This window comes from Brassica oleracea, chromosome C3, assembly GCF_000695525.1.
Source record: "Brassica oleracea var. oleracea cultivar TO1000 chromosome C3, BOL, whole genome shotgun sequence".
NCBI lineage: Eukaryota > Viridiplantae > Streptophyta > Magnoliopsida > Brassicales > Brassicaceae > Brassica > Brassica oleracea.
In genome coordinates, this window is record NC_027750.1 from 23,545,771 (window position 1) to 23,564,361 (window position 18,591).

Below are 18,591 nucleotides of genomic sequence, written 5' to 3' on the forward strand. Positions count from 1 at the left end.
TTAGTTTTTATGATGTCCGTTTCTGGAACAATATATCCTTTATGGAGTGTAACCACCTTTAAATTTAATGAAATTGTTGTGCACAAAAAAAAAAAGATAATACAACATGAAAAATCCAGAGGAGCTTTTAGTTGAGTCCCGTGTCTATCGGTGTTGTCGAGAAGAGATGTATGAGAGGGAGAGGTTATCTTATCCTCGAGTCGATGAAGGTCCACAAACACTATTATAAACAGTCGTATATATTACTTTATGGTGTTAATGGTTTTGTATTCCACAGATTCAAAATTTGAAGTTAGAGCAATGCATGCGTTTAAACAACTTTAAAATTTGCTTTGATTATTAACAATTTTTCAAACTTAAGACGGCTAAAAACGTGCTGAAGTGTTATGTAGCTACTATGTATATACATTGAATACAATCAAGGCGTTCGTTCATATGATAATGACATGTACATTTTTGAAGTTTAATATAGATGACTGGAGGATTATATATTCTCCCATCGGTGGATAAAATATGGTATCTCATAAGTACTAGTTTTTTTTTTAATTATCATCAGATTTGCTTACAAGATACGTGAGTCCACGACTCCACTAACCATTCATAACTTTGCGTTTCAAACTCTAACCATTTTTAATCCCCTACCAATTCGTTCCAACAATATAATATGTTTTTTCTTTGGTATATCAAGCCTCGGAATGAAATGCAAAGTCCCGTTCATCTCATGTCTCTTGACCATATTGAAGAAAGATAGAGCAACTCAAGAAAGATAGAGCAACTTGATATGTTTGTTATTGTATCGTTGTAATTTGAAGGCATATGTTATGTCGTTGTAATGAGCATTTTTCCACTGGATCAGACGCAAGACTCTTGGACCTATAACAACTGTTTTCTCCACCCAACTCATCAAACACCACACTGATCCGGTTTGTTAACAAGTGAACTCCCACATCTATACAACAAACGCGATATTGCGTTCTCCTTGAACTCAACACAAAACGAGCTTTGATAACGGTAGTTATCGTCTATATAGTGTGTAAGGCGAGTGATGTGTTTATGGCATCTCACGGAGGGAGGAACCTTGGGGACACGATACATGTACACTCTTAGGTTTCTATTGGTTTCAAAGGTCAATTTCAGTGGGTGTTTTACTTGCACATTCTTAAAACAAGGAAAAGGTATTGAAAATTAATTTTACAGGGTCACAAAGGATAAGCACAGCTGTAAGAAATGTTACAAAGTATCCTGTCCCTGACTCCTGAGTGTATTTGCAATAATCAAAATCCATTTCCTCTATTTAAAGCTTTTCTTTTTCTTTGCGCATACGGTTTGTAAGACAAAAGATTATCATCAATATACTCTTTTAACTCCACTTTCTAAGCTTTATTTTGAAACTAAGAACCTTGGATGTAACATGATCTTATCATTAACAAGATTATATCATGCAAAAGAAACAAAACATCAAAACCCAAGACATGATGATGATTCACCCCAAAAAAAAAAAAAAAACTTATTGAATAAAAAAGCTCAATGTCTTTCAGAAAAGAAACAGATCTTTCACCAGGGCACACACTTAATGCTGCTTATTTTCCACAGTGTATCAAACTGCCTGCACCTAGGAAAAGCCCGAAAATCGCTGCGCTGCCCATGGTTGTCTGCCCTATGTACCTTATCTTCATTAGCCCAGGGACCTGCAAGTAACAAATGAATCATCAAGCAGTTGAGATTGAGATTGTTTTCACAATTGTTTTCAAGAGCTGATTACTAGTCTAACCTAAAAGCACAAAGACTTCAGATCTATCATCCTCTCTAGCTAGCTAGCTAACTAACTAACAAACACAACAACAAGAGCATTCAATTATAAACTGAATCGTTTGACAGAAACAGTATCTTAAAAGTTCTCTAACATGGTAACAACTAGTTAATGTCTCAACGTGAAGACACGCGCATAAGACTGAACACTATAATGTCAGAAAAGATTTCATTTCACTAAAAAGGAACCGACTTTTACAAGCTTTTGAGAAGATGTCGTTACCTTGAATCTAATCGCCTCGTAAGTTCCATAGACAGCACCTGAGAGATTTAATTCACCACAAGATTGTAATTTGTATCATCGCAATTGGGATTTAGGGTTTTTTTTTCCAGAAAATTGTACCTACAGCGCCGCCAACTGCGCCGCCGATTGCAGCTCCGGCAACGACTTTGGTTAAACAATCTTTCGCCATCTTTCAATAACGTTGCGGTGGTTGTCTTCGCCGCTTTTATGTTTTTTTTTTTTTTGGACAATCGATTTTTGCCTGTAACACCGACTTCTTAGAGCACCCTCAACCCAAATACCCAACTTGGGTTTCTTAATTTTTTTTTTTTTTTTTTTTTTTCAACATTCGGTCTTAATTCTTAAAACCTTTTTTCACTTTCAATCTCTCATTGTTGAGATCTTGACACGTGTTCAAGTCTTAGGCCCGTGCAGATTACGTGTCTTGGGTTATAAACTAAACGGCCCATTAAAACTGAAGCCACATGTGTTTGGTTGCCAATCGCGGGCCGCCACGTTTCAGTGGGGCCCGCGAAACAGTAAAAAAATCCCTTATTTCGGGACAGAAGACACGGTCTCAACACTTTTAGTGAGGCCCACACCACCTTTTCCCCTTAAAACCCACCTTGCATACCCGTTTAATCCTGCTCTTACAATAGCCAAATTTAAACCGGGGCTACTTGAGTGAATCTGACCGGTTTACCCAGATCACTAGTAACCCGCCCGGCTCGAGTGGGTCTAAGTCTGACACAACCCGGCGCGTTAATTGTTTTCTCATTGATAAAAAAAATATTTTCCCAGTCTAGCAATTTATTAAAAAATATATTCATATTGTGTCATAATATAATTTGTTTTTTAGAAAATTTTGTGTCATAATATAATTATATTTATTAGATATTGTGTGAATAATTAAATTATGAAGTCTTTCGTTATTGATTGAATTATATCTAGTTTATATGTTAAATGATATTTTTGAACTAACAAAATTTTAAATTATTGCTAAACAATCTACATTGTGAAACATATAGAGTAGTAGTGTTATTTAGACACTACTTACATTTAGTTGCAAAATGTATGAAACATAACTTCAAGAAAAGGTTTTGTTTTTTTAGAAATATCTTGTTTTACGGCAGGCTTAATCTTGTATTTATCATGTATCCAACATGCATTTGCTCCGGTTCTAATCTATCAGTATTAAAAACAAAATAGGGAGAAAATATTAGTTTACATATGGCAATGAAAACTTATCATCATTGCGGCCAGCCACAACTAAGGAAATGAGGAGATGTTAATATAGAGAACCCAGGTTCAAGTGGATTATTACAATGAAAGAATGTGAGAGTTTGTCATGGTGGATTATTATATGCAATTTTGCAATTTTGATGCATCTTTTGATAAAACCATGTTTCGTGGGCTAAATATTCTGCCTTTGCTTGGGGTCACATATTGTTCAAAGCCGGCTCTAGTCCCTCCTCTAAAGCATATAAACCATCTGCCTTAGGCCCCATGTCATGCAAAATTAAACAAACCACATTTTAAAACATCATGTGTAGTTTAGCTTTAGATGGTTGTAAGCAGGTAAATGACACTCATGTCTTAAATTCAATTCACTTTAAACACTTCATTTTAATTTTTCCAAATAAAACTTTTCATTTTGTTAATATTTCATTATTTTATAAGAGCTACATATTTGATATTTTACATGTCTTAAGCCTCTTAATTATATGGAATGGCACTAGGCATGATCACCCACCCAATCTTTCGAATGTGTGGATGGGACAGAATATGATAGTTTGCTATGGGTTATGCAATCAGTTTGGACTCTCAAGTGTCTTTGAAGAGAATTGCTTTCATTAATACAAGTCACTCATTCAACTCTATATTGAATCTCAGATTAGAAAGATTTTTAATCAGAAATTGAAGCAACTACTGATATCATCTATTGTTTTTATGTGTTTAATATTGTCAAACACCTAAGCTGTGGCATGAATGATGAGGTCAAAAAGCTATGCAGCTTCGAAAAAACTAAAAAAGAACAAGTTGTAGCGAGTTTGATTGGGCACCAAGTCACGGTATATTAATAATAATCAGAAAGGTGAGGCAACTACTGCTACGAGCAAATCAAAAGGACATGTCTCATTATAGAACTTGAGAACGTCGGAAATTTTAATATTTGTTCCACAACATGGAAAACACCAACTTCTTTTTTCTGTCGTATACTTGACCAGAAAACTAGCAAATAATGCTTTTACGGTAAGTTTGGTACGGATCCAACACAAATTATATAAAATGCGGTGACTCTGGTAGTAATTCTCTATAAGCAGATGCAATAATCACAGCCTTTAAATTGTGTTTGTAATGTGGTTTTTATTAAGTTAGATGAATTTACAATTTAAAACCAAATGATGAAAATAGATTGCCTCGTCTTTTTAAAAATATATTCTAACTTTTGACGTGGAACATTATCTATAATTCACTATTTCGAGACGATGGCTTGTTAGCTATTAATCTCAAAAAGTTTTTGCCAAAGATTGATGAGACCAACTTTGGATTGAATTAATTATGGATTATGTTTTGATACCATATTAGTTTCAATCTAAAAAAACTAAAATTAATCAGTGATAAATAAATCAGCCAACTTTTTACATATTATTTAAGATCCGTTTGAACTCGAACATCTGATGTAGGATATTATACCTAATAATTTTATCAATGAAATTGTGCATTGTAAATAGAGATTTGTAAGTTTGTTTTGTTTTGTTTACCAAAACTATTTAAGAATCAAGAAGTAATTAATGTCTTAATAATTGTTTTATGACGTGTCAATTACAATTTTGTGTCTCCCCTCCTTTCATCTCTGACCCACAAATAAACAAAAACAGCTTTGTCTGCATGATGATGCAATTTCTCAGACAATTTTCATCCAAAATTCTCATCCAAATTCTTTCGTAACTTTTTTTTCCCTCTCCAGTAGTCATACAAAGACAATTTGTTCTCCCTGTTCTGCAAAAAAAAAAAACTGATTCTTGGAGTTTTTAGTTTTCTTTTTTTCAAGAAAATTAGAATTTTTCGAAGGAGGCTTTGATGGATTTGCATTTTCATATTCGAGCCTTGTTTACGGTATTCTCGATGAATCCTTTTAAGAAAACTTTTCTTTGGTGCAATTTTGTTTTGTTGTTTGACAAATGCAATGGCTCTTCAGGGGATGTCGTGAAAAATCTTTCAGACAAAAAACCTGTTTGAATGTCTCTCTCGTGTTCTCATTGTCTCGGCTCTAGTTCGAAAATGTCTGTCGGTCAAGAAAATGTCTATCCTGTCGAAGTTCCTGGTAACCTATTAATTTCAATATCCATTTTACAAGGCTTTTCTATGAATACCGGTTTTTTAAATGTTGACTTTGTGTTTTAGGGTCGCGTGCTTGCTTATATGACCTTTTATGTTCTGACACACCAAGATGGACTCTTCAAATGGATTTGCAGACATCTTCTTCTTCTGGTAATACCTAAAACACGACTTCCTGCAATGCAGCTTTCTCTACATATTATGCTAGTTGCTGGGATTTTTCTACTCTATTTCCACCTCTACTCCTATCAATTAGTATATGATATTGTCTACTTGGGCCCTGCTAGTGTTTGTTGGAAGTCCTGTTTGACATTTTCAGATCCTCGAGATCGGTTGGAGAAGTTGATGAAGCAACCTGGTAATAAATATTGTGCTGACTGTGGATCTCCCAAACCGAAATGGGTGTAAGTTGATTGGTTTATGTGTGTGTGCACTTGTACAGTTCTTCTATTGATGGATTGATTCATTTTTAGTGATGTTGTGTAGATCTTTAAACCTCGGTGTATTCATCTGCATTAAGTGTTCTGGTGTACACAGAAGCCTTGGTGTTCACATATCAAAGGTCTTACTTTGCTTCTCTCTGCCTTTTTTTGTATCTTTAAAGCCTTTTCATCGATTTTTATTGGCCGTTAATCACAGGTTTTATCAGTTAAGCTAGATGAGTGGACAGATGATCAAGTTGATATGCTCGTAGGGTGCGGTGGAAACACTGCTGTGAACCAAAGATTCGAAGCTTGCAACATCGACCAGTTAAAGAAACCCAAACCTGATTCCAATAATGAGGAACGCAATGATTTCATCAGGTGACATATTTTACTCACACTTTGTTATAGTGTCATGTAGGTATAGAGTCATCTCATTGTTTATCATCTTGAATCTGCAGGAAGAAATATGAGCTGCACCAGTTTATGGATCCAAAAGATAGTGATTTGTGCTCTCACCAGCAGCCTAGCAGAGTAAATAATCCACCAGCGTCTTTATGTTCTTCTAGCCACCGTTCTGCGAAAAACCGTATTGGTCATGCTCTCAGGAATAGCTGGGGAAGAAGAGAATCTGATCAAAAAGGCACAAAGAAGAGCAATTCTCTGGTAAACAACCAGTATACATACATGTTTATGTAATGAATGTTGCTAATGTTAGTTATTGTGGATGTGTTTTATAGGCAGGTATGGTTGAGTTTGTTGGATTGATTAAGGTTAATGTGGTTAAAGGAACAAACCTTGCGGTTCGAGATGTGATGACCAGTGATCCTTATGTCATCCTTTCTCTTGGCCAACAAGTAAGCTCTCTGGAAATGATATTTAGAACTAAACTATTTATGGAAACTAAACAGGGTCTGTTTCTTGATGTTGGTGAAGTCGGTAAAAACAAGGGTGATCAAGAACAACTTGAATCCTGTGTGGAATGAGACGTTGATGCTTTCGATACCTGAGCAGGTGCCTCCTCTCAAAGTGGTAAGTGCACATATGTTTTTGACTTATAGGTTCAAGAATAATAACAGTTACATAGTTGAGTATTCCTACAAGAAATGAGAGAATGATCGAACAAAGAAGGAAGATGTGGAAAAAGATATGCTACTAGGTTAAGAATAATGTTTTTGACTGTGTGTACTGAACTCATTAATTTTTTTAAAGATTAATATACATAGGTTTTGTTATATTTTTTAAGAAAATAAAATTGATCTTAAAATGTTTATGGCTTTTAAAGTCCAGGGTCAGCCCTTATACCGAGCTATACCAAACTCTTAAACATGTCATTTTTTTGCAGCTAGTGTACGACAAGGACAAGTTCACGACGGATGATTTCATGGGAGAGGCAGAGATAGACATAGAACCATTGGTGAGTGCAGCAATAGAGTACGAGACATCAACCATAAGAGAAACGAGGCGGCTGGGGAGTTGGCTGGCGTGCAAAGAGGATACATCGGTGAGTGATGGAATAGTCTCACATGAAGAAGTGAAAGTGAAACAAGACATTTCACTAAGGCTTCAAAAAGTGGAGAGAGGTGTTCTTGAGATCCAGATTGAATGTCTTCCACTAACTCAATGATAAACACTTTCGTTTTCTCCCTCGTTTTCTTATTGTTGTTTATATTGATAGTGAAGAGATGCTACTTTTTTCTTGAGATACCTAAAACCCTATGTACAAAAACGCATAATTTGATTGATGATTGACAATTCTTTCAGAACCAATCCTAGTTTTTACCAAATACTATGAAAACAAGCAATAGCTATAATGTGTTTTTGATGTTTCAAGGCTTCAGGCTTCAGGCTTCAAGCTACCAGGATTACCTGACTCAATTGATTTTAAATCAAAACCATAAAAGAATTAATCTCATCTTATATGTTTAATTACATCACTGACGATTCACTAATACTTTTTTTTTCAAACGTGTTATTTTTTGTTTCAAACGTGTTATTTTTTTGTTTCAAACGTGTTATTAAACAAAACCAAATAATGAAGAAAATAGTAAATAATGTATTTTCTAACAACCTAAACATAATTTGTGGACTTATAAATAAATGATAGCATAATATTTAACTAGTAGCTAGTATATATAATTTAAATAATGTATTTTCTAACAACCTAAACATAATTTATGTACTTATAAATAAACGATAGCACTTTTAGTATATATAATTTTTATTATTTTTTAGTTTTATTATTTGAAAAGAGAGAAAGGATTCATGAGGTCAAACCTCTTAAAAAAAACTTATAACCATTATCTCTTTTTTAGATAAAAGAAAAACAAAATGAATAATAAATGACGTCAGCATTGACAAGGTAAGCACGTCGAGTCCCTCCAGATGTCTGGTTCGGTAATAGCTTCAGGAATGAAACGCGGACCTCCAATAAACAAACAATGGCCATTACCAAACTCTTCATTTTCTCACACCAATCAAAACATCTCATTTCTCCTCTCTCTCTATCTTCTTAGCTTTACTACCTTCTTCTTTTTTTCCTTCCAAGATCCTCCCATGGAGGAACGAATGAGAACAACATTGATTCCAAGACGAAGACATATCTGAAAAAGTAAACACACAAAACCAAAACAAAACAGACAAAAAGAGTTAGCCAAAAATGTCGGTAGCACACGCAGATGACGCCGACGATTACAGCCGACCAACGGGAGAAACCTACCACGCGGAGAAAGCGTTACCAAGCGGAGACTTCTACACGGGCCAATGGAGAGACAGCCTCCCTCACGGACACGGCAAATACCTCTGGACTGACGGTTGTATGTACGTCGGAGAATGGCACCGCGGCAAAACCATGGGGAAAGGCCGTTTCAGCTGGCCTAGCGGCGCGACCTACGAGGGCGATTTCAAGAACGGCTACATGGACGGCAAAGGCACTTACATCGACTCGTCAGGAGATTTGTACAGAGGATCGTGGGTGATGAACCTACGACACGGCCAAGGCACGAAAAGCTATGTCAACGGAGACTGCTACGACGGCGAGTGGAGGAGAGGCTTGCAAGACGGGCACGGAAGGTACCAGTGGAAGAACGAGAATCATTATATCGGCCAGTGGAAGAACGGGATGATGAACGGTAACGGGACGATGATATGGAGCAACGGGAACCGTTACGACGGGTCTTGGGAAGACTCTGCTCCGAAAGGAAACGGTACGTTCCGCTGGTCGGACGGGAGTTTCTACGTCGGGGTTTGGAGTAAAGATCCTGAAGAACAGAACGGGACTTATTACCCGACCACGTCTACAGGGAACTTCGAGTGGCAACCGCAGCAAGTGTTCTGCGTTGATTTGAGCGAGTGTGTGGTTTGTACTTGTCAGAGAATCCCGGTTTTGCCGTCTCAGAAGATGCCGGTTTGGTACGGTTCGTCCGAGCAGAGTAGTAGTGGGAACCGGACTAAGAGTAGTGTCAGCAGCGAGAGGCCGAGGAGGAGATCTGTTGACGGGAGGGTTAGTAATGGTGAGATGGAGTTGAGGAACAATGGTTCTGGTTATCTTCAGGTTGATGATACGGAGAGTAATAGATCATCACCGTTAAGGCCTTTGAGAATACAGCCTGCTAAGAAACAAGGACAAACTATCTCTAAAGGACATAAGAACTATGACCTCATGCTTAACTTGCAGCTTGGGATTAGGTAAGGGGCTTGTGATTGAAACTGCTTGTGTGTGTTTTCTTTGATGTCTGATTCATTGTTGTGTTTTTTTTTTGTAAGACATTCTGTTGGAAGACCAGCTCCGGCTACTTCTCTTGATTTGAAGGCTTCGGCGTTTGATCCAAAGGAAAAACTTTGGACTAAGTTTCCATCTGAGGGATCTAAGTACACTCCTCCACACCAGTCTGTTGAGTTCAAATGGAAGGACTATTGTCCTGTGGTTTTCAGGTTAGAATATGCTCTGTTTTTTTCCGTCAACTATCCATTTAACTAGACCAAGTTTTGGTCAGACGAGCCGATTCTCTGAAGAGCACCTCTGTCTGTCTTCTTTTGATTTTCTTTCTCTTGTGTTGGTACTTAAGAAAACTTATGAAAATTGTGTATAGGACTCTGCGCAAACTGTTCAATGTGGATGCGGCAGATTATATGTTATCGATATGTGGCAATGATGCTCTTAGGGAGCTATCATCTCCAGGGAAAAGTGGAAGTTTTTTCTACTTGACTAACGATGACGGCTACATGATCAAGACAATGAAGAAGGCAGAAACAAAGGTAAGTGTCAGAGTAAAGTTAAAACCTGTTTATCAAGAAACATTCATTTGTGTTTACTTAAAACAGGTTCTTATAAGGATGCTTCCAGCTTACTACAATCATGTAAGGGCATGTGAAAACACTCTAGTTACCAAGTTCTTTGGTCTTCACTGCGTGAAATTGACTGGCACTGCACAGAAGAAGGTCAACTACCGTTTTTGTAATTCATCTATATGTGTTCTTGTTATTAGCATTTTCAACTTTGGATGTAGTGATGGAAGAATACTTGCGCATGCAGGTTAGGTTTGTGATAATGGGGAATCTGTTCTGTACTGGTCACTCCATACATAGGCGGTTCGACCTCAAAGGATCATCTCATGGCCGTCTTACCACTAAACCAGAGTCTGAAATAGATCCAAACACAACGCTTAAAGATCTTGATCTAAATTTCATATTCCGTTTGCAGAAGAACTGGTTTCAAGAATTCTGCAGGTGATTGATTCATTACATGTAATAACACTCTTGCTTCTTCTTTCATTAGTCACCTAATTTCTAGCATTTTTGTTGATAGGCAAGTGGACAAAGACTGTGAGTTCCTTGAACAAGAGAGGATCATGGACTATAGTCTCTTGGTTGGTCTTCACTTTCGGGAAGCATCCAAGGACTCTGCCACTCCTACTTCCGGTGCTAGAACCCCTACCGGTAAAATTCTATCTCAACTTTCAAAATTTTCGACTATCTCTAATCCATCTCTATATTTTTCCTAGAATAGATAAACTGTTTTTGAGGTTGGTTTTGCTCAAATCAATATCTCTATAGAGAATATGTTATTTTTAAAGGGTAAAAATAACGAAAATATAATAAATGTTAATTTATCTCTATATTTAGAGGAATAAATAACATTCATTTGTTGATAAAAAAAAAATAATAACATTCTTTTATAGTTTCTCTGAATAGTATAGTAACTCTGTTATACAACATACATTAGAGCAAAACCAAATTCTATAATAAAATTTTGTTTTAGAGAAAGAATATAAAAGTGGATAAAAATGCCCTAAAGCTTATTTGTTTAAGGCAATTTTCTCTTGTTTGAGCAGGAAACCCTGATAGTGGAAACCCTCGTCTCTCCCGAGCAGACATGGACCGATTTCTTCTTGATGCCAGCAAGTAAAAACCACAAACTTAATGGTTATACCCACAGTTTAAGTGAAACTGCAAATGGTGTTTTATAACACAAGTGTGGTTTCTTGGATGATTCTTTTTCAGGTTAGCATCAATAAAACTGGGTATAAACATGCCTGCAAGAGTTGAAAGGACAATGAGAAGAAGTGACTGTGAGAATCAGCTTGTTGGGGAACCAACTGGCGAATTTTACGATGTGATTCTCTACTTTGGTGTTATAGACATTCTACAAGACTATGATATAAGCAAGAAACTTGAACATGCATACAAATCAATGCAGTATGACCCAACTTCGATCTCAGCTGTTGATCCAAAGCAATATTCTCGACGTTTCAAGGATTTCATCTTCAAGATCTTCGCAGAGGACACTTGAGACCAAGCCATCTAATTAACTTGCGCATGCCCAACGCCCAACAAAGTTGAGGTTTTTCTTTTTGTTAGAAATTCTTGTTTATTTTTCTTTATAGAAATATCTGTAAATCTTATTATTTAACCAAAATCCATTGTAATAGGGGAAAATGATTATTTTTGTAACTAAATTAAGTTCAATACTCTGCCTTTTATTTCTTTTTGATACTCTTTGTATTGTGTTTATACGTGAAAGAAAGGATGTGTACAGATGTTGACTAGTATTGTGTACCTTTATACGTGAAAAAAATGGTCAGCGGAAATAGTTTCAATCTTTCAAGTGTAGATAGATAGATGTATGTGTGTTTGTGTATACTGGCACCAATTTAGTGTCATTGTTTCTGGAATAGAGTGAAAAATAATGACGCACGCAAAATCCCATTTCCAATGCAAAATTCAAACATTCTCTTACTTAACCCTTTGACATAATTTACCAATTATCCATCTTCTCTCTTTTCTGTTAGCTCTGCCTACTTTCTTTTCAGCTTTCACCGTATCTTGATTCATACTACGTACCAAACACAACATGTTTCAAGCTAGCTCTAGGACCGTACTTCTCCACCCAGACAACACCAGAAAAATACGAGAATTTGGTTTCTTACCGAAACAGACAAGTACTTTGACCACAGCACTGCAAGGCTGAAGAGATAAATATTGGAGATAACTTAGGAATCAATTGTACTTTGCGGACCAATTACTATGGAAAAATGTTTGATATACCATAACTTGGATACCAATTTTTAATATTATATTCAAGTAAAAATATCATAACATTTGGATTTACGCTTTACTGGTTATTGTTTAAATTTTAGTATATAGGAGTGCGGTTGAATTTATGAATTTCTATAAATATTCTATAAATAATTTTTAAATATGATAAATGATTTAGAAAAATTAATTTTGTATTTTTCATCCCAAACTTAAGATATTTTTAGTTATATTTTAAAGGTAAAATTAAAAAGTAATATAAAATTTTAGGTAAAACTAAATTTCTTATATACATGGATCATTAAAATTTAGGGACCCTAAAACTTAATCATGAAAAATTTAAGTTTTGTGTATATATACAAAATCCATGTAATTCACTAAAACACAATACAATAATATATAAATCAGCATTATTTAATTATAAAATGTTAGTGTTTGGTTTATCATGAACTTGTAACTTATAACTAATTGATGATAAGTTGTTTGGTCGTAATCTTTTATATGTTAGTTAATTATCTTTTTGACTATCGACGTGGAACTTCGTTCATTAACAAAAAAAAATTAATTTAGTGTCTACATGAGTTGAGTTGTTTTCCCTCAACCCAATTTTCAATATAAAAATGAGAAAGAGATGAATAAACAAGAACCATTTTTCGGTAAAGAAACTAATAAGTTATCTTTTGGCAAGATTATACCCACACATGTCCAAACTCTATAAGTTTGAACATATTCAAAATATTTAAATTAATTGTTATCATAAAATTAGAGTAAATTATTAATATAAAATTGGGAAGAAAATCTTACACAATTCACAATGGTTTCACGATTAAACACTCTACTTTTCATCTTTCAACTCTCTACATCATCTTCTCTTTCTTCCACCTCAACATTCAACACATATTCAACTTTTATACATTATAATAGTTTTGTTTAATAAAAATCAATATCATATTTTACTGATTAATAAATATTTTTTCTATTTTTAAATTAAATAAAACTAATCTTTATTTATAAAGAATCTATAATAATAAATTTATGTATAAGAAATGAAAATAAATTATTTAATTTATAATAAAATTTTTGATTTTAAATAATTAGAAGATATGAAAATATCAAAATATATAAAATGACACGTCTCCACTTTTTGTTATTCAACATGTTAAATTTTTTTGACACCAAATAATTTACATCATCAAATTTTATTTTTCAACAAACTCATAGTTATTAATATTTTATTCAGCATCCTTATTGTAGATAGTTTTTTGAATAGCATCTTATCCAATTTTGATTCAACATCCCCATTGATTAGCATCTAATCAACTGTTGAAACTTTGAGAGAAGCCAAAGTCAATAGTCTTTCTTTTTCTTTTCTTTTGGATCAAACCAAAGACTACCATTGATTTGTGTCTTTAGTCTTACTTTCTTTGTTTAGAGCAGCTCCCTTATGTGGCATGAGAACAGAGTTCTCAAAAGTGATTAGATGCTAATTTAATGTTTAAATAATAAATGGAGTTTTTAAATATTAGATATTCATTCAATAGTTTTTTTATTTGAGAATTTATTGGATATGCACAGTACAAAATCTAAAAATTAATAATGCTGAGATTTTAAAATTTTATTAATTTATAATCAGTTTCCTTTTTCAGATTTCTATATTTTAAGTAGAAAATATTTGGTTTCATTGTTTATATATTCATTAAATTTGAAAACAATTTAACTTTCATATTTCTTTATTATATTATTTTATGTATATGAGATTTGTATCATATAATTTGAATGTGTTTTAGATATAATTTTATTAGAACAATCAAAGTGTTATGAAATCTCAAGAAAAAATAGTAATGAACTATATTGTGAATATAAAAAGTGTATTACTTTTACTTATATAAATTGTATATATATAAATTATTAATTTATATTTTTAGTGGAACTATATATTTGCATGGGGTTTTCTGAATTATTAGTATCTTATTATCTTATAGATTTGTGTCATATTTTGAACCGGTCTAATTTGAGATAACCAAAGTTTATTAATTTATGGTGTTTATTAATTGGGATAATTTGCAAAATACCTTATTTAAGATTTGAAATTTGAAAAATACATTATCTTTATTTTTTTTTTGAAAACTACACTTTCTTTAATATGAATTTACTTTTTTACCTCAATTTGACATTTCAATAATTTATATATAAATTTGAAATTAATAAGAAAAGTAAGAAAACACAGTTTATATAGATTTTAATTTATTTTGTTAACTTTATATAAACACAAGTCACGTCTCGTTCTATACAAAATTTTCATTCTTTCTTGAAACCGATACCAAGTAAGTTCTTCTAATATGATATTCACATATGTGTTTATTTTGTTTTACTTTGAATATGAAAAAAGAAGAACACTAATTATCATTGGTTTCACATTCTTAGTTTCACAAACAAACACAATGGCATTATCATTTGAAACAAAACAACTGTGTTGTTCTTTCTTCCAAAAATTAAACGAGACTTCCGAAGAAACAAGATTGTCTACCCAAAACATTGTGCAGTTCAAGTGGCTTCTCAATGCAAACATACGGGACCAGTTCGAAATAATCAACCTAATTGCAAAATAAAAACTAAAACAGTTATCAAAACCTAGAGTAACCAAAACCAAATTTTGCAGAAAAAGTGTTTAGAACAGAAAAAAATTTAGAACATAAAAACATCAAATTCCAAAGTCGCAACGTATGGGCATGATTGTGTCATGTACGATGACATCTTGAACAAGCTTGTTTCCGTGCTTTTTTTGAGCTATTGATTGTTCTCCAAAACATTCACATCTTGAGCAAGCTCTCTGGATATGCCACACACAAGTGAGACTTTGAGTAGTACTGATGACAAATAACCCACGGTTCAAGAAGACGAGATGCGTCTTGCGTTCTTTTTTTTCTTCAAAATAATAAAAAATACATTTAAGATATATTAAGAAGATATGAGAAAGATATTGTGTAGTATATTAAACAAAATATTCTCTAACGATTTTTTAAAATTATTATTTTTAAATGGTTTAATAGGAAATGAAAAATATTAAGATTGGACAATTTGGTAAATTTATATATAAATAAGTGTATTTTTCAAAAAGTTTAAACAATGGTGTATTTTTCAAATTATATTCTTACTGAAATGCATTTATCCAAATTTTCCCTTATTAATTTATAGAGTATTAATTTATAGAATTTTTATTGTATCTAGAATTTTGAGAACCTCATCCTTCACTTTAACATTAATTAGTATCTAATCACCTTTTGAAAACTTCGTACCATAGATTATGATGCTCTTAGACCGAGATTAACTCTTCCATTCTGAGATTTTTTTTATTTACTCATATAAAACCTTTAAATTATTTTCTTTGCGTTACTTTTATGAAAGTTTTTATGTTAATATTAAATAAACGCCATCGTACAAATTGTTTTTTTTTTCATCGTACAAATTGTTTGGAAACGATTTGAGTAATAAACGTGTGGAATTATAACGAATATTTGTTGACAAAAAAGGAATTATAACGAATATTTTCTTCTAAATCTCTTTCAGTCAGTACCTCTCCATCTCTATAAATATATGCATTTTTGCATTCTCTATGACAGCTCACTCATTTCATTCCTCATCATTCTCTCTACGTCAAACCCAATCTTAATCTAACTCTGAGAGATAATCTACCAAAAATGTATCAAAAGACCATAATCTTCTTAACAATACTCTTAACGTCTCTTCGTTCTTGTTCTAGCAGCTACCCGTTTGATCCTAAATATTATCATTCCATTTCTCCCAATGCTTATTACGAAACCAGTCACTTACATGGTCACATTACACACAACAGGCACATGAAAGATCGCCATGCACATGCTCCTAGATCTTCTGATCGAGCTTTTAACGTTAACTCTTTCGGTGCTAAAGCCAACGGAAACGACGATTCTCAGGTATGAGGTATCCCTATTAATTATTTCTGTAGCAATATATAATCAAAATCTTGTACACACAGTGTAAATGAAATATTATGTTTTGAGTCGTAGGCATTCATGAAAGCTTGGGAAGCAGCTTGTTCGTCAGAGGGAACAGTTTACATCGTTGTTCCGGAAAATAGAGCTTACACTCTTAAATCGGTTAAATTCTCCGGTCCATGTAAATCATCCTTGATTGTTTTTAAGGTATGATATAAACCAATGCACGTAGGCAGTTTATTATTGTATAATGTTTTGATCATCTTATTCATAACATTTTTGACTTAGATTTACGGTAAGATTGAGGCATGGAAAAACCCATCAGACTACAGGGAACGTAGGTTCTGGATTGTTTTCCAAACGGTTGATAACCTTCGTGTTGAAGGCGGTGGACGCATCGATGGTAATGGAAAAATCTGGTGGCCAAAATCTTGCAAGATCAACCCTGAACTTGTAAGCTCTTCTTAGTTTGGTTCAATGTCTTAAAAGACATAAGTTACATAGAAACTGACTAATGAAATATTAATTACCATTTATTTTTGTTAAACAGCCATGCCAGGAAGCTCCCACGGTGAGAACCTCAAACGCATTACCTTTGTTTTCAGTATTCATTTCAGTTTCGATTAATGGTTGATGTAAATGGAATAAATGGGGCAGGCGGTAACGTTTGTGGAATGCAACAACTTGATGGTAAGAAACATTAGGTTGGAAAACGCACAGCAAATGCATATGAGGGTTCAAAATTGCGAAAACGTGAAGGCTTTGAATCTTATGGTCACGTCTCCGGGTGATAGTCCTAACACCGATGGCATTCACGTTACCGGAACTCGCAATATCCTCATTCAGGACTCTATCATCCGTACCGGTAATTAACAATCCTTTTTAGACATTATACTAAGCAAATAAATAAATAATATTCCACAAAATAGGAGTGAGCTAGAAATTTTCATATCAAACTTTTCTTTTTTTGTAAATAAATTTCATATCAAACTTTACATTCGACTTTCTCTTTTTGAATATTTATTTTTGAAAGGAATTTTATTTTTATAAATTCAGATAGTAAAGGGGAAACAATGAGCTATATTATTTGTTTATTTCTTGTGGATAATAAATAGTAATGTGTTGGTTTGTTTTTGGTGATGAAGGTGATGACTGTATATCGATAGTGAGTGGGTCGGAGAATGTGAGAGCGACGGGCATTACATGCGGGCCGGGTCATGGAATCAGGTCAAACCATCTCTCTCTCTGTTTTCACCTAATGTTTTTGTTTTAATCTTATTTTAAGCCAATATACTATGAGCAACATTCTATTTGTCAACTAACTGTTTTTCTTTGTTGGAAAAAGATCAACTAAATTTTATCAACTTGAAATCAATTTGTATATAAAAAAGAGATGCTGCAAGTTATTAAAATATACGAGTAAACTTAGATGCAATGTTTTAAAAATGGTCTTAGCCATTCTAAAACCATCTCCATTTGTCAGATTCTTAAACAAAAATCTAAACAATATAGTATACTATAATTTAAATTTCATTCTCGCTTTTACTTTGTTAACTACATAATATCTCAATATTACTATTTATTTCTTTTAGCATTGGGAGTTTGGGAGCTCATAACTCAGAAGCATATGTTTCTAATGTGGTAGTCAGCAAAGCAACTCTCATAGGAACCACTAATGGTGTGAGAATTAAGACTTGGCAGGTAAATCTCCAACACTATTAATTTATCAATATTTTCTATTAGTCAAATTTAATTTGATGATCCAAAAACAATATAACTAATATTCATGAACAGGGAGGACATGGAATGGCAAAGAACATAATATTCCAAGACATCTTAATGAAAAACGTTACAAACCCAATAATCATCAACCAGGACTATTGTGATCAAACTAAAGCATGTCCCGAACAGGTTTGCACCGAATAACCAAATATTTTCACCATAGTTTGAGTACTAATAAGAAAAGCTGATATGGGATATGTTGCAGAAATCTGCGGTACAAGTAAGCAATGTATTGTACAAAAACATACATGGGACGAGTTCAAGACCCGAAGCTATAAAATTTGAGTGCAGCAAGAGCATTCCATGTCAAGGCATTTCAATGCAAAACGTTAAGTTGGTCGATGATATTACCAAACAAGATGTCTCTAAAGCTTCTTGCTCCAATGTGAAGTTGAAGACTAGCGGACATCATTCCTCCCTTTGCACTTGATCACTTTTGATCTCCGTGAACAACACATTTCAAACTTTTCTATATTTACTTTATTTGGTAGTGAGTTGTGTATAT

General features: G+C 33.8%; 4 protein-coding genes across 6 annotated transcripts; 3 read left to right on the top strand and 1 right to left on the bottom strand.

Annotated features, from left to right (window-relative positions):
• Positions 1-1,365: 1,365 nt before the first annotated feature.
• LOC106332452 (reactive oxygen species modulator 1-like) lies at positions 1,366-2,336 on the bottom strand. The gene is made up of 3 exons (XM_013770910.1): positions 2,153-2,336; positions 2,033-2,070; positions 1,366-1,688 (listed from the first exon to the last, which is right to left on the bottom strand). Exons 1-3 carry the CDS (start codon positions 2,220-2,222, stop codon positions 1,581-1,583), a joined length of 216 nt encoding a protein of 71 aa, XP_013626364.1. The 5' UTR covers positions 2,223-2,336; the 3' UTR covers positions 1,366-1,580.
• A 2,717-nt stretch (positions 2,337-5,053) lies between these two features.
• On the top strand, positions 5,054-7,460 carry LOC106333542 (probable ADP-ribosylation factor GTPase-activating protein AGD11). Of its 3 annotated transcripts, XM_013771976.1 has the most exons (10): positions 5,054-5,152; positions 5,235-5,360; positions 5,441-5,527; positions 5,694-5,778; positions 5,861-5,936; positions 6,014-6,177; positions 6,258-6,462; positions 6,537-6,653; positions 6,733-6,828; positions 7,142-7,460. In XM_013771976.1, the coding sequence occupies exons 2-10, from the start codon at positions 5,276-5,278 to the stop codon at positions 7,421-7,423; spliced, it is 1,197 nt and encodes a 398-aa protein (XP_013627430.1). In that variant the 5' UTR covers positions 5,054-5,152; positions 5,235-5,275; the 3' UTR covers positions 7,424-7,460. The 3 variants fall into 3 exon arrangements, with proteins under 3 accessions (XP_013627430.1, XP_013627429.1, XP_013627431.1); XM_013771977.1 differs by lacking the exon at positions 5,054-5,152 and having other exon boundaries at positions 5,279-5,360; positions 5,662-5,778; XM_013771975.1 differs by lacking the exon at positions 5,054-5,152 and having other exon boundaries at positions 5,255-5,360; positions 5,441-5,778.
• Positions 7,461-8,196: 736 nt separating this feature from the next.
• Positions 8,197-11,765, top strand: LOC106332640 (phosphatidylinositol 4-phosphate 5-kinase 6-like). The gene is made up of 8 exons (XM_013771120.1): positions 8,197-9,483; positions 9,562-9,729; positions 9,888-10,053; positions 10,120-10,236; positions 10,331-10,524; positions 10,604-10,734; positions 11,130-11,199; positions 11,299-11,765. The coding sequence occupies exons 1-8, from the start codon at positions 8,456-8,458 to the stop codon at positions 11,585-11,587; spliced, it is 2,163 nt and encodes a 720-aa protein (XP_013626574.1). The 5' UTR covers positions 8,197-8,455; the 3' UTR covers positions 11,588-11,765.
• A 4,200-nt stretch (positions 11,766-15,965) lies between these two features.
• On the top strand, positions 15,966-18,584 carry LOC106333480 (polygalacturonase QRT2-like). Its single transcript, XM_013771920.1, has 9 exons — positions 15,966-16,283; positions 16,377-16,511; positions 16,593-16,757; positions 16,855-16,875; positions 16,962-17,169; positions 17,450-17,531; positions 17,897-18,005; positions 18,099-18,215; positions 18,292-18,584. The coding sequence occupies exons 1-9, from the start codon at positions 16,029-16,031 to the stop codon at positions 18,514-18,516; spliced, it is 1,317 nt and encodes a 438-aa protein (XP_013627374.1). The 5' UTR covers positions 15,966-16,028; the 3' UTR covers positions 18,517-18,584.
• The last annotated feature ends 7 nt before the right edge of the window (positions 18,585-18,591 follow it).